General features: G+C 46.4%; 1 protein-coding gene across 1 annotated transcript in view; it reads left to right on the top strand.

Moving 5' to 3' along the window:
- The window catches only part of LARS2 (leucyl-tRNA synthetase 2, mitochondrial), a 154,965-nt gene extending 134,109 nt beyond the window's left edge, over positions 1-20,856 (top strand). Inside the window, exons 15-20 of the mRNA XM_065886261.1 lie at positions 572-754; positions 2,347-2,516; positions 4,459-4,536; positions 5,436-5,547; positions 16,851-16,978; positions 20,677-20,856. Of these exons, the coding sequence (XP_065742333.1) occupies positions 572-754; positions 2,347-2,516; positions 4,459-4,536; positions 5,436-5,547; positions 16,851-16,978; positions 20,677-20,856 (851 nt within the window). The remainder of the gene's footprint in view (positions 1-571; positions 755-2,346; positions 2,517-4,458; positions 4,537-5,435; positions 5,548-16,850; positions 16,979-20,676) is intronic.
- The last annotated feature ends 1,052 nt before the right edge of the window (positions 20,857-21,908 follow it).

The following is a 21,908-nucleotide window of genomic DNA, read 5'->3' as shown; positions in this document are numbered from 1 at the left end:
GTTTCCAAAGGAGACCCTGAATCCATAAAGAGAAGAGCAATATGCGAGTCTTCCTTATCCTTTTTCACTTTCCTTTTTGCATATAAGTAATTTACTTTTTTAAAAAAAGGGAAATTGGGCTTCCCTGGTGGCGCAGTGGTTGAGGGTCCGCCTGCCGATGCGGGGGACGTGGGTTCGTGCCCTGGTCTGGGAGGATCCCACGTGCCGTGGAGCGGCTGGGCCCGTGAGCCGTGGCCGCTGAGCCTGTGCATCCGGAGCCTATGCTCCGCAGCGGGAGAGGCCACAGCAGTGAGAGGCCCGCGTACCGCAAAAAAAAAAAAGGGAACTTACTTTGTGTTGTTTTGTGATTGAGAAAAAGGAAGGTTTGTTATGGGAGGTGGGCCTACTCATTTGAAAACAAAAACATTTTTATGACGTCTAGAGGGAGAGAACAAGTCATGTTAAATGAATTAGTGGAATTCTTTAAATTAACACTTGTAATTGCTCACCCAGTATTTTTTTACTGAATATACTGTCACAGAACCAATTCGGCATCACACATCCCCTACCGATGCAATTTTCTGGTGCCTAGGTTCTGTTCCTGTTCATGCAAACACGAGGGAGAAGTTAGAGGTGACTTGGGAGAAGATGAGCAAATCCAAGCACAATGGCGTGGACCCCGAGGCCGTTGTGGAGCAGTACGGCATTGACACCATCCGGCTCTACATCCTTTTCGCCGCCCCTCCTGAGAAGGATATCTTGTGGGATGTAAAAAGTAAGTCACCTTCCTCTTCCCAGCCTGCCTCCTCTGTGATCCGCCTCGGTGCCACAGGAATTCAAGGAAGGAAATGTCTTTGCTGAGTCAATAGTAGGGTTCTAGGAATCAGCTCTGTGAGGCAAGTAGCAGTTTGCCCAACATCCTGTGCCATTCCTAGGCCAGTTTTCTCAGATGTAATGAAATGAGCGTCCAGCCTTTGGGGGAGCTCGCTGTGACTGCAGACTCCCAGTCCTCACCACAGCCCTGCTGACCCAGCCCCCAGGCCAGGGCCCCGGAGCCTGCCTTCAGTGAGTCTGTGGCGTTCTCATGCAGGTTCTACGAGGATCCCACTTTGAAAACGTTTCCTTGAGCCAGACTGGCGTTTGTGGTACTCCTGGGCCCACTGTGGTCCACAGAAGCCGGTTCCCTTTTGGTCTAACCTGAAAGGTTTTTTCTAGAATGGTGTCATTGCCTGTCACCAGTCCAGAAAACCCCGCATGGGGCCTGGTCCTGATGTTACCTGTGACCTCTTCAGTCACCCACAGTAGCCTTTAGAGGCCCCCGCAGGGGAGATTCGTCCCTCCAAAGTTGTTTAGACCTAAAACGGTGTGAGGTAGAATAATCTCAGGTATCTGGATATCCTAGAATAAGCTGTCCAACAGTAATCAGTAATTCAGTTTTCCTTCATGTGGTCTTATCCAAGTGTTATGGGGAAAAGAAATCAGATGCCTGGAATCACCGTTCAGTTCAACACACCATTTCTAGTGAGAAGTGTGGTCTGGAGCAGTGGTCACAGATGCCAGTCCTGGAACTAGAATCCCTGGGGACACTCAGGCCCAGGTTCTGGCTCCCCAGCACTCCCTGTGAGACCAGCTCCAGGAATCTGTCTCTAACAAGCCTTCCAGAAGATCCTGCTGTGCATCCAGGCTCGAGAATGTCTAGTCCAGTGGCTAAAGTGTAAAAGACCTGAACTGGCCCTAATTTGGTTAGCCGTGTGACCCAGGGCCACCAGGTGAAGCTGTTCAACTTCTCCAGATCAGATGAACGGCTGATTTGATGAACACATCTGAAATATGTGATACACACGGATCTGGCGAGGACAGGGGTTGTGTTAAAACACCTCAGGCTATGTAGCACTGCAGCTCAGAGTGCGGTCTGTGGACCACTGCCGCCTCTGCATGTTACCTGTCCACGTGAGATGGGGCACCTGCACCAGTGTAAGTCAACCCTGTCTCCAAGCACACTGTTAGTTCCGAGGACACTTTTGTCACAGCAAGATTTCTTAACCAAGGAGGCAGTGCCCTGATGCACATCCTGGCCCAAGCTTCTAAGCTCGTTGTGGGCCAGTGACAGTTGGTGGAAACCCTTTGTGTAGCCCTGCCGTCCTGTACTCTGAATATTTGGAGATCTAAGAAATGATAGAGTCAGTCCTGGTCTGAGTTCCCAGACACTGGAAGCCAGGAAGGACCCTTCTCCGTGCCCTTGGAGAGATCCACCGGGCACAGTGAAGTGTCTCTTCATTCACAGGTGCTTTGTCACTTAGGTATAACCAAACCAATCATTCTCACATGTCTCTCTTTCTCTCCCTCATTCACTGACATTACACTCAGCTGATGCTCTCCCTGGGGTGCTGAGATGGCAGCAGCGTCTCTGGTCCTTGGCAACTCGATTTATCGAGGCCAGGGTTTCTGGGAAGGTTCCCAGGCCTCAGCTGTTGAGTAACGAGGAGAAAGCCGAGGGAAGGAAGCTGTGGGAGTACAAGAACTCTGTCATCTCTCAGGTCAGAAACCTTCCAGGGGACACTGGTTGATTCTGTAACTGAGCCCTCGTGATCTGTGTGGCTCACCCTGCCTTGGGGTGGGCACTCTGGGTCTTCCTCCTTTCTTATTATGGTGGCCGACTTGCCTTGATTAATTGATCTTACTGCTTTGGGTATTTCACCAAGGTGGAGCAACAGTGCAAACGTTGTCATGAACAGAGATGCTCTCAGGAAATGGCTCCCACTAATGGTGCCTCCCATTTATCCATCCCGGATCTCAAGAAGCTGCCCACTTTCCATGTTTCCATATTTAACACATCCAGGTAGAGAACCAAATTTAATATCATACTGATGACACACTGTATATGTTATAAAAACAGAAACAGAATTTTAGAGTTGAAAGGGGCTGGAAAAGACTCTCTTCTTTAGCCTCCTCATCATCCCATCTGTGGGCAGAGCTGAGACACAGAGAGGCTAAATGTCTTATGAAAGTCACACAACCAGTGAGGAACAGAGCAGAGTTCCCTGACACTCAGAATAGCGAGTACTTTCCCACTCAGGTACTTTGTTACACAATGTTCACGTGAGTTATTGTGGGTTAAATTTTACAGGTAAAATAATTGTTCACTTTATCTTCTTAGAGAATAGTATATTATTGTCTAAATCATTTTAAAAGATTCTTCATTGATAGAATCCCTTTAAATTGTTCAACTAGAGGTCTGCTATAATACCATGACATTCACCTTTTTTAAGAACTTTGTGAAAAAAATGTCATGTATCTTTGAAAGAAGGCCCCTAGGAAATCTGAAGCCATTTTTTAATGGGTACCAGATACCCCAAATTCTCCTTAGGCTGAATTTGTTTTTTTAAGTTGTGCAGATTCAAGCTTAGAAAGTTAGCCAAGGTCACTTCGCTGGACTCTGGCAACTGATTACATTGAAGGAGCAGGGCTTTTCCTCTGGTTTGTATAACCTGCAGTGGCCCTGGGTCCAGCATGGTCTCATTTATTGACACTTCTTCAGCTTTATTTTCTCCTCTCTACTATAGTGCAGAGAAACAGAGCTCACGGAATTGAATTTAGTGATCAGAGTGATGCCTGAATGATCGTTTTCATACCCCATATTTTCTCTTTGGATTTGGCAAATTCTTCTCTTCTGTCAGATAATGGAATTGGGTTATTTCAACAAGTTGGAAACTCTGGACATCTTAAGGACGTGTTATTTTTCTATATCTTTGCCCATGGTCAAAATTGAAAAGCATACCAACAGGAAAAAGTTGACAAATCGTATTTGTGTTCTTGTGTTGACTCCGTGTTTGAAAATGTAAAACTAACCTTATCTCATATACCAATAATCTTCACTGTGAATTGAAGTCATGTAACCACAGAGAGGTGGCATCCTTTACCCCATCTCCTGTTTACTATCGTTTTGATGTTTGCTCATCAAATGGGTCCTGCCTCCTTTTCAGGTAATGATCAGTGTTTTCTTAGGCATCTACTATGGGAACCAACACTGTCCCAAATATGGGGGAAGAGTAACAGTCTTGAGTGGTGGAAACAACATTGACTTTGATTTTAAAAATCTTTGTGCTGAGGTTCCCTGGTGGCGCAGTGGTTGAGAGTCCACCTGCTGATGCAGGGGACACGGGTTTGTGCCCCGGTCCGGGAAGATCCCACATGCCACGGAGCGGCTGGGCCCGTGAGCCATGGCCGCTGAGCCTGCGCGTCCGGAGTCTGTTGCTCCATAGCGGGAGAGGCCACAACAGTGAGAGGCCCGCGTACAGCAAAAAAAAAAAAATCTTTGTGCTGACGAAACATTAAAGTGACTATTTAAGATAGTGAATACATTTATAAATATCTTTTATTGCATGCATTTAGTTTCACATTTTTTGGATAATTTAGTTTTTTTATGGAAAGCTTAAAGGAAATTTGAACAAAATAAATCATTCAACTTTTTACCAATAGGTGACTGCCCATTTCACAGAGGACTTCTCACTGAATTCTGCGATTTCTCAACTGATGGGACTCAGCAGTGCCCTCTTGGTAGGTGGCCCGTCTGTGCTCATTTGCTGGTAACCGATGAGGGAGCGTGGCTTCCAGTCACATGGTGAGGTGGCCTGCAGCTCCTTGAGGGCAGAGACTATGCCTTTCTGGACATTTTATCTCTGAAGTCTGGTGTATAGTAGGTGCCCCATAAAGTGAATGGGTGTGACTGAGTTAACTGATTAGCCACACCTCAGGAAGACGCTGAGTGTTTGCAGGAACTGTCGAAGAATGGGGAACCCTGAGCTCCCTGAGGGGCACAAGAGGACCCCTGTCCTGGAGGTTCCACATTGCAGAACCTTTGAGCTAGTCTCTATTTCCCACTGGTTCTGTGCACATAGGAAACATAGCTGAGTGGTTAAGAATTAGGACCGACCTGGATTCTAATCTGGTCTCCATCTCTTGGTTAACCGTGTACGCAGGGACAGATGACTCTCCCACTCTAACCCTTAGCTGCTTTATCTGTCAAATGGGGTAACAATACTGCCCTCAAAGGGTAGTAAAAACCAAATGCATTAGCATCAGACCGCGGGCGTGGTTAAATGCTCAGTCAACAGTATATCTGCTCAGGAATTCCCTGGCGGTCCAGTGGTTAGGGCTCTGAGCTTCCATTGCAGGGGGCACGGGTTCGATCCCTGGTCCAGGAAACTAAAATCCTGCAAGCCGTGCAGCACGGCCAAAAAGACAAATAGTAATATATCTGCTGTTGCTGCTCCAGCTATTTTTAATACTATGATTAAATGGGGAAAGTTCTTTGCCCAGAGCAAAAATGATGTTGAAGAGGGTTTCTTCCTGCCTGTTTGTGTCTCTGGATTTCACATACATTCATGGCCTTTCTTACCCAGGCTTATCTTGTACACCTCAGTGTTCTTACATTGCTGTTCTTTTCTGTTCCTCAGCAAGCTTCTCAGAGAGTTGTTCTCCACAGCCCTGAGTTTGAGGATGCTCTCTGCGCCCTGATGGTGATGGCTGCTCCCATGGCCCCTCACATAACCTCGGAGCTCTGGGCAGGTAGGTCGAGGCCTTGCTTGACAAGTTACTACTGAGCAGCATGTGCTCCAGCCTCTTGTTGAGCATTATTCAGCCGTGGGGTCCAGCGTTTGGCATCTGCACTTGGGACCTCTCTGTGGAAATGGGAATGAAGTGAGAAGGTGCTGTGCAGGAGGACTTGATGGTTATTCTGGGCCCCGTTCTCCAGACCTTGTGTTCAGAGGTCTCCTGTGACTTCTGTGGATGTTTCAAAGGAGCTTGCAGAAGCCAGGCAGCCTAGGGATGCTGTGTTTACATCATGCTTTTATCTGGGGGCCTCTGAGAAGTAGCATTCATTTCTTTTTCATAATTATTTTAGCTCTTCTCACCTGTTTATTCTTCTCAGTAGAACTCTGGCATAGTTCTGTTAAGTTCTCCCAAAATCTCCTTGAGATTGAGATTGGGTTAAACCTAGAATTAACTTGGGAAAGTTTCACATTTATACTGCATCTAGGCTTCCATTCCAAAACATGATCTGTCTCTCCATTCATTCAAGACTTCCCTCGTGCCTGGGCAAGTTTTGTAATTTTCTTCATGTAGGTCCCACACATTTCTTAAGATTATTCTCAAGTAATCTTGCCACATTTCATTTTATTTTTGTTATTGTGACTGGAATCTTTTTTCTTTAATAATTTTTGACTGGTAATATCTGGCATATAATTTTTAATATTAATGTACTTCCTTATTTTCTAACCAGATTCCCTACCAATCTCTCCTCCTTCACTTAATGGGTAGAATCCTCTTGGATTTTCCAGGAGTCTATGATCAGCAAATAAGGTTAAGTTTTCTCCTTTCTGATAGTAATGCCCTTGTGTCTGTTTACTTTCTTTAATATACTGCTTAGAAAACCGTATGTAATGTTAAAGAATACTGGCAACAGCCAATCTTGATTCATTTCCAGATTTAAATGGAACACTTCCCTGTTAGGTATGGTGTTGGCTGTTGGTTTAGAGTAGATATTCCCTGTCATGTTAAGGAAGCGGCCTTCTAACCTTGTTTACCAGAACTCATCTTAGGAATTGGGAGGTAGATTTTACGTAACATCCATTCTTCAATTGTTATGGTGTTGTATCCTTTGCTTTTAATTTTCCCCTTTGCCCTGTTGTCATGACCTACGTCCAATTAATTGATTGCCTAATAGCCTATTGCGGGATAAATTTACCTTAACCATGGGGTAGTAAACCTTTAACATACTGTTAAATTCTATTTGCTAGTGTTTTATTTAGAATTTTGCAATTATACGCCTAAGAGACCCCAGTTTTTTCTCAGTAGGCATTGTCAGGTTTGGGAATAAGGGTTTTGCTGACTTCACCAAGTGAATTGAGTTGCTTCTGTGCTTTAGAACAGACTATACAGGACAAGACGTTCACCCATTCTTTGCTGAATAGCCAGAATGCCCTAAAGGGTGGGTGGTATTAGGCCCTGCCAGGCTACTGCCATATCATATTAGATTATGTAGCCTTTCATTATCTCCTTAGGCAGGAAACATGCCTCTTTCATTTAGCATTGGTGATCACATTAAGTCTTTTAAATGGCACACTGTTAATTCTTTCCTAGTCTTCCCTTCTTTTAAAGCAAAACTTATCTAATTTATAATAAAAGTGTTTACTCTGACCCTAGAATATACAGATCTCTCCCTTTTATCATCTTTTTTTGTCCCACATTATCTGTCTGCCTCCTTCATTTCATTTCTCCCAGGAGGGACTGATGTAAATGGGGTTTTCAGAAACTCCCGCCTTGCATTGCCCCTCCAGTCTCTGTGTTTTAGGGCCAGGATTTGGGGGGGTGGAAGAGAGGGTCTGCTGTCTCCAGGGTCCTGTCCCTGCCCAGCAGGTCTTACCAGACAGGTGTACACTGTGGTGTTACCCTGTTAGTCTGTCCTTCAATTGTGTGACAACATCTCCAGCAGGACGTACACTAAAGCAGTATGGTAGAAACTGGCCCATTTCAAACTTTGCTCCATGTTTTTTTCCACACACAATACCAGTGGGCTTTTGTGAGCTGTGTTATAATAAGGAGTGGGTCTAGACTGAGTCTTAGTTTTGCTAGCATGCCTCATTCAGCCATTCAGTAAACATTCATTGAGAATGTATTTTGTGCCTGGCTCTGTTCTAGGCATTGGTGGGAAAGCTGGGGAGGGCATTCTGAGCAGCGGGCATTGCAGTCTGTCTGTGTTCATTCACTTGAGAAGATCTTCCCTCAAGCTTTACAAATTCATGGCAACTAATTTTCTTTTTTTTAATTCAAAGAAACAAGGGGAAGCCTTTGTCTCCTGGCTCTGCACATGTGTATGTGTGTGGCTTCTCTGAATGAGCATCGGGGGCTGTAGCACAGTCAAGTGAGGAATCCTACACACCAGGCATATCACCCTGGTCATTAACTCACAGACAGGTCTTTGTCAGGTGCCTTCTGGAGAGAATGGGGCCACGACCCCTTCCTGCCTCTCCCAGCAGCGGATAAGGGCCAGTGTCACAAGGTGTTGAAAGTCCTTTGCAAACAGAAGTGCTGTGTTGTGACGGTCATTATTGTCATCCCACACTGTCAGTCACTCTTGTCTCAAGCGTTTGGGACAGTTTTTACACACATTTGGTTTATTCTAAAAAACATAGCTTTCATATAACTTCTGGTTTCATTCCTGCATCTTCGAAAGATAACCTCACAATGATTATAATGGAAATGTGGTCAGTGAGGGTGGGTTGTTCAGAAGTTACCATTTCTCAGAATTCTCCAGAGAAGCAGGTTTTCATAAAAGAGATCCTCCCCCAAGGGCAGCAGAATTGAGATCTGTCTTCTGGGGGGCAATTTGGGGTCTATGGGCAAAATGGCCATCGTGGCTCTGGATAAAAGGAAACCTTTAGAGAAGCCCAAAGTGCTTCTCTACCGATCACTTTAAGAATCAGTGGAGACCCGAGAAACAGAACCAGTGTCTTGGCAGTGTGCACACTTCAACAGGATGAGGAAATCTTCTTTTCCTTCCTGAAACTTTGGATCTGAGAAGGTCAATAGACCACACCTGAATTTACAAACTTATCTTTTGTTTACCACCATAGAATACTGTCCTATCTATGAGGGTGTTAGGGAAATTTTGCATATTTGGAGTTACTGATGCTGTTTCCACACAAAGGACACAAGGTTTCCTTTGTTGGTGGATAGTAAAAAAGCCAAAAATCACCAAACGGGGAGCTCCTTGGTGGTACTCTGGTTAAAGGTATCATTTTATCATCATCAAAAATGACCTTTCTAAGAATATACCAGCAATACAAATGAGCTGGTTTTATCTTATATGCAGAATAAGGGCAACTGCCTCAGGTCCCCCTCTTGGGCAGTTGGTGGGGGGAACTACAGCAGCTACGCAGGTATAAAGCAGGGGAGGAGCCTGACAGCAGCTAAAATACTCTGACATGCACTCTCTCACCAAAGCTCCATCAGGAGGCTTGTTGTCCATCTGTAAGATCCGCCCTCCCCCAAGTTGCTCTCCAGTCTACTGGCTACCACCACCAACTGGGTTCAGATAATACAGACTATCCCTTGGTAAATGCTTTTGGCAGTTTTAGGCATGGGTAAGTGTGCCTCCTCAGGATGACCCTCCTCCTCCCCTCTCCACAAGGAAATCATTCTAAGGCACAGTGCCCAAGTTTCATTTCCATAGTCTTTTTCTTCATCCTTAGAGGGCACATTTTTTTTGGAAAAAAATAGATCAGGGTTTGGCTGGGCATCTAGTCCAGTATTTAGCTCAAAATGCTATCCCCACAGTATTCAGGTTCACATAAATTCATCTCAATTCAGTTCAGACTCAAATCCACTGTTGGTATTAGTCATCATATTACTAATCACAGTCTTTTACTGAGCCTTGCTCAGGGTTTGTTAGGAAGCACCTGTCTATGCCTTTTTCCAGAGGCTCAATTCTGCACCTTCCTTGGAAGAGTCACATCCTTGCCAAAACTCCATCGTGGGTGGTGGAACAATTTAGCTTGTGCATGCCCCCCCAAGAAATACGTAGCTAATGATAAGAATGTATGGTGTCAAACTGGAGAGGGACAAAATGGTTCTAGTGACAAAATTATGTCTATCAGAGAGAAAAACTCTTCAGTGGGATTTTTTTCACAGCCTCCCATTCAGTGCTCTGAGGAGCTGCCTCGCAAATGTCCATTATTACTCTGCTCAGTCACACCCTAGGACAGCTCTAGCCCTCATTACTCATTTGTAATAATAATAATACCTTGCATTTAATGTACTGCTTATCATATGTATGATATGTCCTATAACATTTATGATATATTTATTTACATTTAATTATAATTTAATGTATGTATTTTATAATGTACTGCTTTATCATATATATATAGTACATTAAATTCACAATAATTTGATTCCTATCTGTGAAGTAAATAATTAACCGAGCAGCCTTGAGTTACTCAAATCTTGTACATTCTCAGAAGGGCCTACTTGTATGACTAGCCTTTGGCTGGCTCCTAGGAACTGAGGTCTTAGAATGTTCCCTATGCTACTAACTGATTAGGGCACTGTGCATGCTTGAGGTCTTGAACCACATTATACCAGCTTGTGTGGATAGTTTGTGTAAAAAATGTGATTTATGGTGAACACCTGCTTTCCTTCTGGAGGGTCTGAAGTTTCAGTAACTGCAGTTACCACTGCAATTACCCCAATAAAAACCCTGGACTCTTAGGCTCAAGCAGACTCCCCTGGAAGAAAACATTTTGCATGTGTTTCTGCAGTTCATTGCTGGGGGATTTAGTATGTCCTGTGTGACTCCACTGGGAGAGGACTCTTGGAAGCTTATACCTGGTATCCTCCAGCTTCTGCCTGATGTACCTTTTTCCTTTATTGATCCTGCTTTTTATCCCTTTGCTGTAATAAACTATAGCCTGACTATTAAAAAAAAATGACCTTTCTAACAGGCAGCAGCTTGGATGGATCCCAAGGGCATTATGGTAAGTGAAAAAAAAGCCAATCTCGGGCTTCCCTGGTGGCGCAGTGGTTGAGAGTCCACCTGCCGATGCAGGGGACACGGATTCGTGCCCCGGTCCGGGAGGATCCCGTGTGCCGCAGAGCGGCTGGGCCCGTGAGCCGTGGCTGCTGGGCCTGCGCGTCCGGAGCCTGTGCTCCGCAACGGGAGAGGCCACAACAGTGAGAGGCCCGCGTACCGCAAAAAAAAAAAAAAAAAAAAAAAAAGCCAATCTCAAAAGGCTATATATTCTATGATCCCATTTATCACATTCTTGAAAAAAACAAAACTACAGAGATGAAGAACACATTAGTGGTTGCCCAGGGTAGGGTTAGGGACTGGGCAGAAGGGATGGTGGCCATAAAAGGGGAAAGGGAGCCTTGTGGTGATGGAACAGTTCTGTCTCTTGAGTGCAGTGGTGGTTATATGAAGCCACACGCACACACGTTAGTGCTTATAAAACTGGTGAAATCTTGGGCTTCCCTGGTGGCGCAGTGGTTGAGAGTACACCTGCCGATGCAGGGGACACAGGTTCATGGTCAGGTCCGGGAAAATCCCACATGCCGCGGAGCGCCTGGGCCCATGAGCCATGGCTGCTGAGTCTGTGCGTCCGGAGCCTGTGCTCCACAACGGGAGAGGCCACAAGAGTGAGAGGCCTGTGTACCACACAAAAAAAACAAAAACAAAAACAAACAAACAAAAACTGGTGAAATCTGAATGAGATCTGTGGATTGTACCAATGTCCATTTCCTGGTTTTGACATTGTGCTGTAGTTATGCCAGATGTTACCACTGGGGGAGGCTGGGGGAGGGGTCACAGGACCTCCTGTACATTTCTTTGCAACCTCCTATGAATCTATAATTATTTCAATTTCTTTTTGTTTGTTTGTTTTAAATTACCTTTCTAAACCCACAAGTCCTGAGTGTTGAGATTCTGGTTCTGGAATGTCATAGACGAGAGAGGAAGGAAGGGAAGAAGCAATTTATTTCTTGTTGTGGAAGGTTTTAATAGACACACACACACACACAACTGACCAGATGCAGCCATTCATCCCACTAGTGTGTGAGGCTCCCATGTCTCCTGCATCGCTCTGCAGAGCAGCGTGAAGAAGCTCGTGGTGATGGGATGGGTCTGCCCTAAGTGCCCAAGGAGCGCTGCTCCTCGAGGGTGATCTCACAGCTACACAAGCCCCGCTTCCGAAGAAAAGTACATAGAGCCAGCTGCAGAAAATAGCTTCACCCTCCAGTGTACCTCTCTGGGCTTCTTAAAGCAAAAGCAGAATCTAGATTTTTCATTGAAAAGTACATCTATATGCATATTGTAAAACCTTCAGTTCTTACAAAGGGTGTGTCCTAAGTTCCCTCCCATCCTCACCCCTATGCTCAGTTGCTCTCCCCAAGCACCTCCACTGCCAGTTGGATAGTTGATTTGACAGAACTCCATGTATGTATGTGAAATGTTTCTCTCTTACCATATGGAGTGTATAGAATCGTTCTATATCAACACTTACAGGCTGACCCTGTTCTTTTTTTTTTTTTTTTTTTTTTTTGTGGTACGCGGGCCTTTCACTGTTGTGGCCTCTCCCATTGTGGAGCACAGGCTCCGGACGCGCAGGCTCAGCGGCCATGGCTCACAGGCCCAGCTGCTCCGCAGCATGTGGGATCTTCCCGGACCGGGGCACGAACCTGCGTCCCCTGCATCGACGGGCAGACTCTCAACCACTGCGCCACCAGGGAAGCCCTGCCCTGTTCTTTTTTAACAGCTATATGGTGTCCTACCCAGTGAATATTCCATAGGTTATTAAACAGTCATCCACTGATGGGCATTTGAGTGATTTCTCCTCTTTTTCTGTTTTTTTGTGCTGCTTTGAGATGAGCCTCTTGTCCAAAATACAAGTTATTTAAAATGTGGTGATAAGATCTCCATTTCTATTTCTCTGGCCATTTGTACAGTTTCAACAGTGATTTATCTATCTTGGTTTTTGCCTCCGGCTTTTACCTCTTGTCATCTCCAAGTCTTCCATCAGTACTTTAATTGTGAGGGTCACAACAAGGTGACCCTTTGCCTCTCTTAAGTTTCTGAAGTAACTCTAATCTTGAAGTATAGTCTACCACCATAAACCCATTTTTCTTAGTAAAAATGGTGGTAAAATATTGTAGCTATATTGTTTTGCTGTACATATATGCTGTATTCATTAATTTCAACAAAACTGTAAATCTTGGGAATTCCCTGGCGGACCAGCAGTTAGGATTCCACGCTTTCCCTGCCAAGGGTGCAGGTTCAGTCCCTGGTTGGGGAACTAAGATCACACAAGCCACGCAGTACAGCCAAGGAACAACAACAACAGCAACGACAACTGCAAATCTACAAATAATCTGGAAGTGTGGGAACACTTCTTGTAAGGGACGCTAAGATACTTGTAAGGGACAGTAAGACATCTGCTGATGTTCGGATGGTTTTATACATGAATGTGTATGCTGTGTCAGTGTTGTTATTTCAAAATAATGTCAACAGAACCCTTTCTGTGGGTAAAGGGTAATGTGAAGTAGCATCACTTCCTGTCCACTTCCTTGGAAGTGCCAGGGCTGGACGAGGCATGATGGGGATGAGACACCACAGAGTCCCCAGGTCCTCCTCTGTGTGTATATGAGGATGGGGGCGGGCTGGAGACAGGCCTGCCATCCACGGGCACCATGACCACCCAGCACTCACTCCGGGTGCCATGGTGGCATGGCAACCTCACCAGCTCTCAGAGCGGGAGAGGAGGCTTGTTTCAGTTATTTCACGGGAAGGTCAGCAACAACAGCTCTCCAGAGGAGGGGCAGGAAGGGGGTGGGCTGACAGTGACAGCTGGCCCTGCGTGGTGGCCTTGTGTGCCAGGGCCTTGCCACTTCCCAGCCTGTGTTCAGACTTTCTCCACATGCTTCCCAAAGGCCAGCTCTTGACCTGACCTGTGTCATGTAAAGAAACCATTGTATTTGCCATGCAAATATTAGGTATTTTTACTACCCTAAAAAGAGCAGGAAGGCAAAAACACTACGTAGAACTGGGGGTGGTAAGTTTCTTTTCCTCCCTGCTGAGCCGGATGGCCCCACTCCCATCTATATGGAATTGCTGGCAGGGGCCCAGGCCTCTATAAATAAGCATCCTAATTGCTCCAGGAAGGCTGGACTTCCTCATTTTTTTTAAAGTGGAATTTGTAACAGCTTCTGCCCAGAACATTTGTGTCCAATGTCCTTTCATCTCCCAGGCATCCTGTACAACTGCCATGCGGAGATTTTGGAATGCTTCCCACTGCAGCTGGGTCACAGGACAAGGCATGCTGGCCCAGCCAGCTAAAATGAAGAAGTAATTATCTTCCTTCTGTGACCTCTGTCTTGCGATATGAGTCTTAATAGGATCCCTTCTGAGGAACAAGCAGGAAGCTCCTTTCTGCTTCTGCCAAAAGGCACATCTGTTAGAAATGGAGTAGGTTCATTAGAAGCATGGGAATCCCAGGACACAGGGGCCAGATGGGCCCCAGGAATACATCTTTTATGCTACTTGATTCTCAGACCCCGATGGGCCTTCCCTTCCCTCAGGTTGACTAGCAGCACAGGGTTACAATAGGAGTGACAGACAGTAAAACATGTGAAGCTACAACAAATCTGTGATGCCTGCACAAGAACCAAGACAGAGGTCAACAGAACAAAATGGACCAGTGCTATTCAGAGTGGTCCGTAGACCTGAGGCTGGTCTAGGAACTGTCTGTAGGCCAAGATAAGGAGCTCAGTAGGTACATCACCTGTGTCACTAAGCACATATTCGTGTAAGACTGACCATTTTTTTGGTAGCAAGAATTTCTCAATGAAGGAAGCAGTGTGTTAATTCATATTCTGGCCCGTTCTTCAGCTCATCACAGACAGGCATTTTGAGTATCTTTGTAGTGAATAGTTCTGATACCATCCCTAATATAATATATTGTAAAAGAAAAATCACAAACCAATAGGGAAGAGAAGGTTTATTCAACAGATTGGATTTGGAGAATTGACCAAGTTTTTTTTGTTTGTTTGTTTGTTTTGCGGTACGCGGGCCTCCCACTGTTGTGGCCTCCCCTGTTGCGGAGCACAGTCTCCGGACGTGCAGGCTCATGGGCCCATGGCTCACGGGCCCAGCCGCTCCGCGGCATGTGGGATCTTCCCAGACCAGGGCACGAACCGGTGTCCCCTGCATCGGCAGGTGGACTCTCAACCACTGTGCCCCCAGGGAAGCCCTGACCAAGTTCTTTTTAAGAATGTTTTTTCACATGATATGCAAAATAAATTATGGATAAATGGGCAAGAAAATGAAACCTAAAAAAAAAAAAACAGAAGAAAAATCTTGAACTGATGTTATAGCATGGAAAACTGTTTTTAAATATCTTTTCTAATTACAAAAGTAATAAGTATTCCTTGTAGAAAATCTATAAATTTTTTTTGAAGTTTATGTTTATTCTTATAGTTCTAGTTATTCCATTTCACTCTGTATAATATTCTGTTGAATAAATAGCTCAATTTATTTATCTAGTCGCCTACTAATGGTCATATGGGCTGTTTGAAGTTTTAATTATTTTTACTATTAAAATAACGTCAACAATGCTTCAGTGAATGCTCTGGTAGCTTTCTTCTTCCTAATACTACTAAAGGCCTAGATAGAGGCAGTACATGAGAATTCCATTGTTTCACTTCCTCACCAGCATTGGTATTGTTTCAGTGGTATTTTTTTCATCATCATCAATAAATTTGTTTTTAATAGAAAGATCACCTATACTTCTGCCTCCCAGGGTTAATGCTTGCTGCTTTTCTGATGTATTTCCTTCTAAATTTTTATCTGTTTATTTAAATATTTACTAAAACTGTGGCCATACTGTATATACTATAGTGTGTCATCCTTTTCCATGAAATTGATTATTAGTTTAAAATGTAGGAAAAAAGAGAATCCAAAACTATATCTACAGCATGATCCTGGTGGTAGTTTGGTTTCATTTTGTGGAGTTGGTTTGTACATACAAGTATTCATTAAATATATTACATTAGTATCTTTCAAAATAAAAAGTTAAAAAGATGCTATCCATGTAAACATGATTTTCTTCTTTGTTTTTAGACTTTTTACAAATTTTCTGCAAGGAGCATGCATTACTTTTGTCATCAAAGAACATAAAATAAAACATTGTCATTCACAGCTAGTGTTCGGGACTGGCATTGGTGGGATTCATTCCCTCTGTCCCAGACTTGGCCTCAGACCATCCCCTGAGCTATGGGCCCATCCCTCAAATGCATCTGCTGGTCTCAAGACTAGTAATAAGGGGGAGGTATGTAAGGGCCACCCCACCTCCACCAGCCCTGGAAAAGCCATTCACAGCGTAAGGGCTATGCATCTACCACAGCACCGCCCCCAGCGTGGGCACACGGGCCACATGCACTTGCCCGCTTGCCCAGGGCTTGCCTCTGGGAGGACCAGGAGGCAGCGGGGATACCACACAACAATTGCCCAGTGATCTGTTTTCTGCTCTGTGTATTTCCTGCCCATTTGGGGGCATCTCTTGTACTCATGAGATCAACAGAGGCTTGGAAATCAAACTTTCCCTGCTAGGAAGCCCCTGGTTGAAGTCCCAAAGCACTGACAGTTGGCCCTGAGCAGCTCTGGATGGTGAGCCTCCTCTGCTTTGGGAGCTGCAGCGTGAAGCACTCTGGGAAGAGAGACTGGAGAGGGTTTCATTCCTCCCTGCTTCCTCGGGTTTGACCCACCCTGAGCCAAGGACAGCTCTTTCCAATTTGGTAATGGGGGGAGCCCCTCCCGAGAAGAAGTTTAGCGGAAAGGTTGAGCGCCCTCAGAGTAGGTCCAGAAGGAGTGCCCGCTGTTCTCAGCATGTTGGCTCTGGTGATTATGAGTAAAAGTACTCTCAGGCCACAAGTATTCATGGGCCAGAAAGGAAGCAAATGCAGCTCATTACTTTGGGATCCACTCTCAGGAGCACAAAGGATTCCTTCACCAGCAGGACTGCAGAGAGACCGAGTAAAAGCAGCAGCCTTGCTTTTGCAAATGCACTTGAGAACAGTGTGTCCATCCATCGTTATGGCTCTGGGTGTTGTTTGAAAAAAAAAGAAAAAGCTACCTATAAACTGGGATGATGAGCCAGGCTGAAGGAAGTAGGGGGCACCTGGTAGGCTGTGGAAAGCCATGGTGTGGCCTCCTGGGGCCTCAGACGGCTCCAAGCCAGGCTGTGTCAGGGCAAACGCTTTATTAGTGCTCCCAAGGGCCTCGTACGTGCTCAGTGACTCTCTGTGCCTTGGCGTTGCAGGCCTGGCGCTGGTGCCAAGGAAGCTGTGTACTCACTACGCCTGGGACACCAGTGTGCTGCTTCAAGCCTGGCCAGCTGTGGACCCGCAGTTCCTCCAGCAGCCCGATGTTGTACAGATGGCGGTTCTGGTGAGTGTCTCCCGCAGCCCCCAGGGCCAAGGCGAACCGGCCACACACACACGGATGGGTTTGGAAATTTCTCGCCAGGCCTTTCTAGCCCACTCAGCTCTCCGCCCAACCCTCCAGCCTGTCTTCCTTTGCCAGCACCTTCAGTTTTGAAGTTACCACATACCAAAAGCTTGTGAGCATAAAACTTGTGGCCAGAAAGTGGAAAGTATCAACCTGTCCTGCATTATAGGTTCTAACTGTCTTCCTTTCCAACTGTGTTTCAATCTCTCTAAGTTTCATTCAGCTGCTCTGGGCTCTTGGAGGGGGTAGAGTGATGGTGAGGAGGTGGGCAAGGAACACCTCGTGCTGCAAAATATATTCCAGAAAGGCTACATGAAATTTATTTTTTGGTAAATTGCATCATTTTAAATACATAAAAGTAGTTGATTATAGAGCAAATAACTCTCCTATAGTTTATCCTTATGTAATTTTTATGTATTTAATTTGTTTAATCTGAGACCCATTATGAGGAATATCTCTTAAATATGCTGATGTGGCTGAAGAGGGAAAGAAAACAAGGGGTGAACCTTTTAGTCTGAACCACACATGGGCCAGCTAACTTACATCCCAAGTTTAATTTAAGTCTCACCACCCTAAAAGATAGGCTTAGCTGTTCCCATTTTTTTCAGCTGAGGACACAGGCTCAGAGAAGCTCGTCACCTTGCCCACGTTTATTTGTTTATTCCTCAGTCATTGTCAAGTTACCTATGCTATCAATACATCAGGCACAGTGCTAGGCTCTGGGGACACAAACTGAAATGCAAAAAACAGGGTCCCTGCCCTCACGGAGCTTAAAGCCTAGTGGGAAAGATAGGGGAAAAGAAGAAGGAAAGAGAAAAATAAACAAAATAATTGCAAACTGTGGAAAGTACCACAAAATAATCACCCAGGGGCTGAACAGGAGCCGGGCCTGCCAGGCCCCACCTGCTTTGTCTGCAAACCCTGGGCCCTGCGGGCAGATCCATGTTGGGAAAGACAGTTGCCCCTAGGAGACTGGGTCCTTCACAGATGCTCTGTCTCCATACCACCTCCCAGACACTTAGTTCCTCACTGCCTCCAATTCGCCCCCCCATGGAGGGGAGGAGGGGGGCTGCCCTGCTAGGCTTCTTCCCAAAATCCTCAAAACCGAAACCAGCCTGTGGCACAGAGAGGCAATTTCTTTAACTTGAATAATGTTTCTAAGACATAACTATCTGTGTACCCCTAAGAACTCATCCTCAGCGCAACTGAGAAATACCAACCTGAGACACTGAAGTTTTAATCTGTGAAAACGTCTTTCCATTTTAAATTACCACTGAAGAAAAGAAATTTAGTTTTGATAATTGGTAAAATAATTTCAGATTATCATTGAAATAAACATCCAAGATTTAAAATGTGTGGAGGACTCCCTGCAAGTACACCAAACTCAAGAACCTTTGGGTTGGGGCACTGTGCCACGTGGCAGGACTTCTGTCAAGGTCTGTGTTCTGTCTCCACGTGATCTCACTTGGTGCCATGGCCAGAAATAGAAGTTGCAACACAGAACGGTGTAACTCGGTGTAATTCAGTTCAGCCGTGCCCATGTGCTCTGAGCCCAGAGGCACTACATCGTCTTCATGGAGCCCAGCACCCAGGAGGGACAGTCTGGGGAGGCACACGCATTGTCATGCACACCGAGAGTTTGTGTAGCCTCCAGGTTAAGATGTAAGAGCTTGGAAGTTGGACCATCTCAGTTTTGCAAAATACTTAATTTCTCTAAGCCTCAGTTTCCTCAGAAAACACAGGGCCTGCCTTACCTGGTTGTTGAAAGAATTAGATGGGATAATGCCAGGAGGTACTTAGCCTGCTTCTGGACACACTAATGACAAAAGCCACTAACACGCAGTGAGTACCGACTAAGAACTTTCCAGATACTAACTCATTAACCCCGCACAACAGCCCTGTGAAGCAGACCCCGCCGTTTTCCCCATTTCACAGACAAGGCAGATACGTGCCTAACCCCATCTTACAAGTGAGGAAACAGTGGCAGAACAGGGTTTAATAACTCACTCAGTAAATATTAAATGCTGCTAGCATCAGCATCGCTGCCTCTGGCAGTTGGGGGATTGGAGGAGGCATCCAAGGAAGGGGATGTGGACCTTGGCTTTGAAAGAGGAGCAGCATTTCCCTAGTGGAGAAAGGAGCAAAGGCGGGGGAAGTCCTCACTGGACCATGAGCCATGGAGGGGGTGGAACAGAGGCAGAGGCAGGGCAGCACTGGAGAGAAGGCCAGACTCCATCCCGAGAGGTTGGGGGCTGGCAGGGAAGAGAGAGGGTCCATGGGGTCATCCCGTCTCCACCACTTGCTGGAAAGGGGCCTTGGGTAAGTGGCTTCACCTCCTGTCCCTTAGCTTTGCCCTCTGTGAATCGGGGATGGAACGGCTGTGACCTACCTCACAGGCTTGTGGTGGGGATAAACAGGTTCACTCAGGTGGATTGTGGAGCACAGTGCCTGGCACAGAGTGAGAGCTCAGACAGCGTGAGCTTTTATTGTCATTAGCCATTGCAGGGCTCCTGTCAGTGAGTAGTGGTGGATGGGGCGGGTGGATAGTGCTCGTGGCCAGGGGCCCTCCAGGCAGCTGTTGGAAAAGTCCAAGAGAACAATGCAGAGGCCCGGACCAAGGCTGAGCGATGAAGTGGCGGTGGCAAAGCTGGAGGGGCGGAAGCTTGCAAGGCCACCAAATGGGGACTGGGAGACCTTTCTGAAGTCAAGCAGCCACTGTTTGAGGTGATGTCTTACTTGTCTCCCACCCAGTGATCTAGGCTAATGCAGCCCATAAAAATGCCACTAAGTTCTACAGAAATCTGAAAAGATGAGGTGGGTGATTAAGGGATCCTGGATAATGTGCTTGGGTTGAAACTTCAGAAGTTCTTCCTGGTAATTTTTCATAACACAGTGACTTTATTTTCCAAGTTAAAAACAGGAGCATTTGTGAAAAAAACGTAAGCGTTCTTACAGGAGCGATGGGATGGAGGAATTGAAGCACAGCAGTTCAGAAGCTATTTGGGTCATGTGTCGCTTTCCTCGGTGGCAGTATCAGTTCATATTTGATGTGAAGTTTATCCTTATGAAACTAATATTCAGTGAATACCACTACGGCTAGAACTATACTGGCCCGTTTTAGGCAAGAGTTGTGTGTGATGTAGATCCAGCTTCCAGGTGGTCAAACTTGAGCGCCCCCTTCTGGAGCCAGTCATCAGGGAGGGAGGTTGCCTACACGCCCCAGAAATTAGTCCACGTGAGATCTAGGTAAATCCTCGGTGACACCCCCTGTAGCCAGATCTGAACTTGATTTGAGCTTCAGTAACACAATAATCCCTCTACCCCCGGATACAGCCTAAGCCATCTCATGCTGAGGATTTTTGACATAGTTTCCACCACAGCTGTGATGGGCAACACTCAGGAAATACAGGGTGGCGCCCTCTCCCTCTCCTTATCCAAAGCGTTCGGGCGTTAATCCTACCCATCTAAGTGTGCTTTGTTCTTCCGGGAAGCTGGGTGCTGCCTTTCTTTCTCTTTTCCCGTACTCCTTCCCCACACAGAGGCAGCAGTACCCTTGAGGGGCAGTGGGTATTGATGTCTGGCTGCCTGCCACTCTCAGGACTTTGCTCATTGTTTGTCTCGGCTTTTCACCTTCTCAGATCAACAACGAAGCCTGCGGCAAAATCCCTGTGCCCCAACAAGTTGCCCAGGACCAGGACAAAGTCCACGAACTGGTTCTCCAAAGTGAACTGGGTGTCAGGCTCTTACAGGGGCGAAGCATCAAGAAGGCCTTCCTCTCCCCCCGAACCGCCCTCATCAACTTCCTGGTGCAGGAGTGACTAAAGGGATGCTGCGGCTACCACGAGGGCTTGAGGCACCTCCTCCAGGTCTGGGATGAAGGAAGGAGTCTGGGGCCCAGAGACAGGAAAAAAACAAATGTCTTTTTTATATATATACATAAATTTTATTTATTTATTTATTTATTTATGTCTGTGTTGGGCCTTCGTTGCAGTACGCGGGCTTCTCTTTGACGTGGCTTCTCTTGTTGTGGAGCGTGGGCTTTAGGCGTGCAGGCTTCAGTAGTTGTGGCATGCGGGCTCAGTAGTTGTGGCACACGGGCTTAGTTGCTCTGCGGCATGTGGAAATCTTCCTGGACCAGGGCTCAAACCCGTGTCCCCTGCATTGGCAGGCAGATTCTTAACCACTGTGCCACCAAGCCCCAAGCCCAATGTCTTGAATGTCTGCCTTTGCACTCTGACGGGCTGGCATCAACAGGGTGCCTCTGAGGTGTGGCCTGTGCAGGGGTGAAGGTGGGTGAAGGCAGAGGAGAAATATGAGTGAAGCGGGGTGGGGACCCAGTACCTTCCTCCACCATTGCAGGGTGGAGGAAGCATCTAGCCCCATAGGAAGCCACCAGAGATTCAGCTGGGTGGGAGCGAGAAGGTGAATTGAAAAGCAAGCGAGGATGAGCACGAAGCCTCTCGAGCAGCCTGGGAGCTTCTGGACCCCAGACATTGCACTGCCTTAGGCAGGTGTTAGGAACATAAGGCTAAACTGAGGAGGCACAGGGGCTGAGGAGCAGCGTGAGCAGTCACTGTTGAACAGGTTACAGAGCCTCAGCATCGTGGCGGATTGTCTCCCGCCTTCAGGCTAGATGGAGAAGCCATTTGGATCGTGTCCAAATATCCATATGCGGAGTGGACACTGGGGTCTTCAGAAGTTGCTCAGGGGAATTCCCTGGCGGCCCAGCGGTTAGGACTCAGCGCTTTCACTGCCGTGGGCCCCGGGTTCGATCCCTGGTCAGAGAACTAAGATCTTGTGGGCTGGCGCAGCCAAAAAAAAAGAAGTTGCTCGGAATCAAAAGGCAAGCAGGGCTAGTCTGGCTGCCAGC

The sequence above is a fragment of the Phocoena phocoena genome, chromosome 10 (genome assembly GCF_963924675.1).
Source record: "Phocoena phocoena chromosome 10, mPhoPho1.1, whole genome shotgun sequence".
NCBI lineage: Eukaryota > Metazoa > Chordata > Mammalia > Artiodactyla > Phocoenidae > Phocoena > Phocoena phocoena.
The sequence above is the reverse complement of the archived record's forward strand: the minus strand, read 5'-3'. Positions and strand labels throughout refer to the sequence as shown.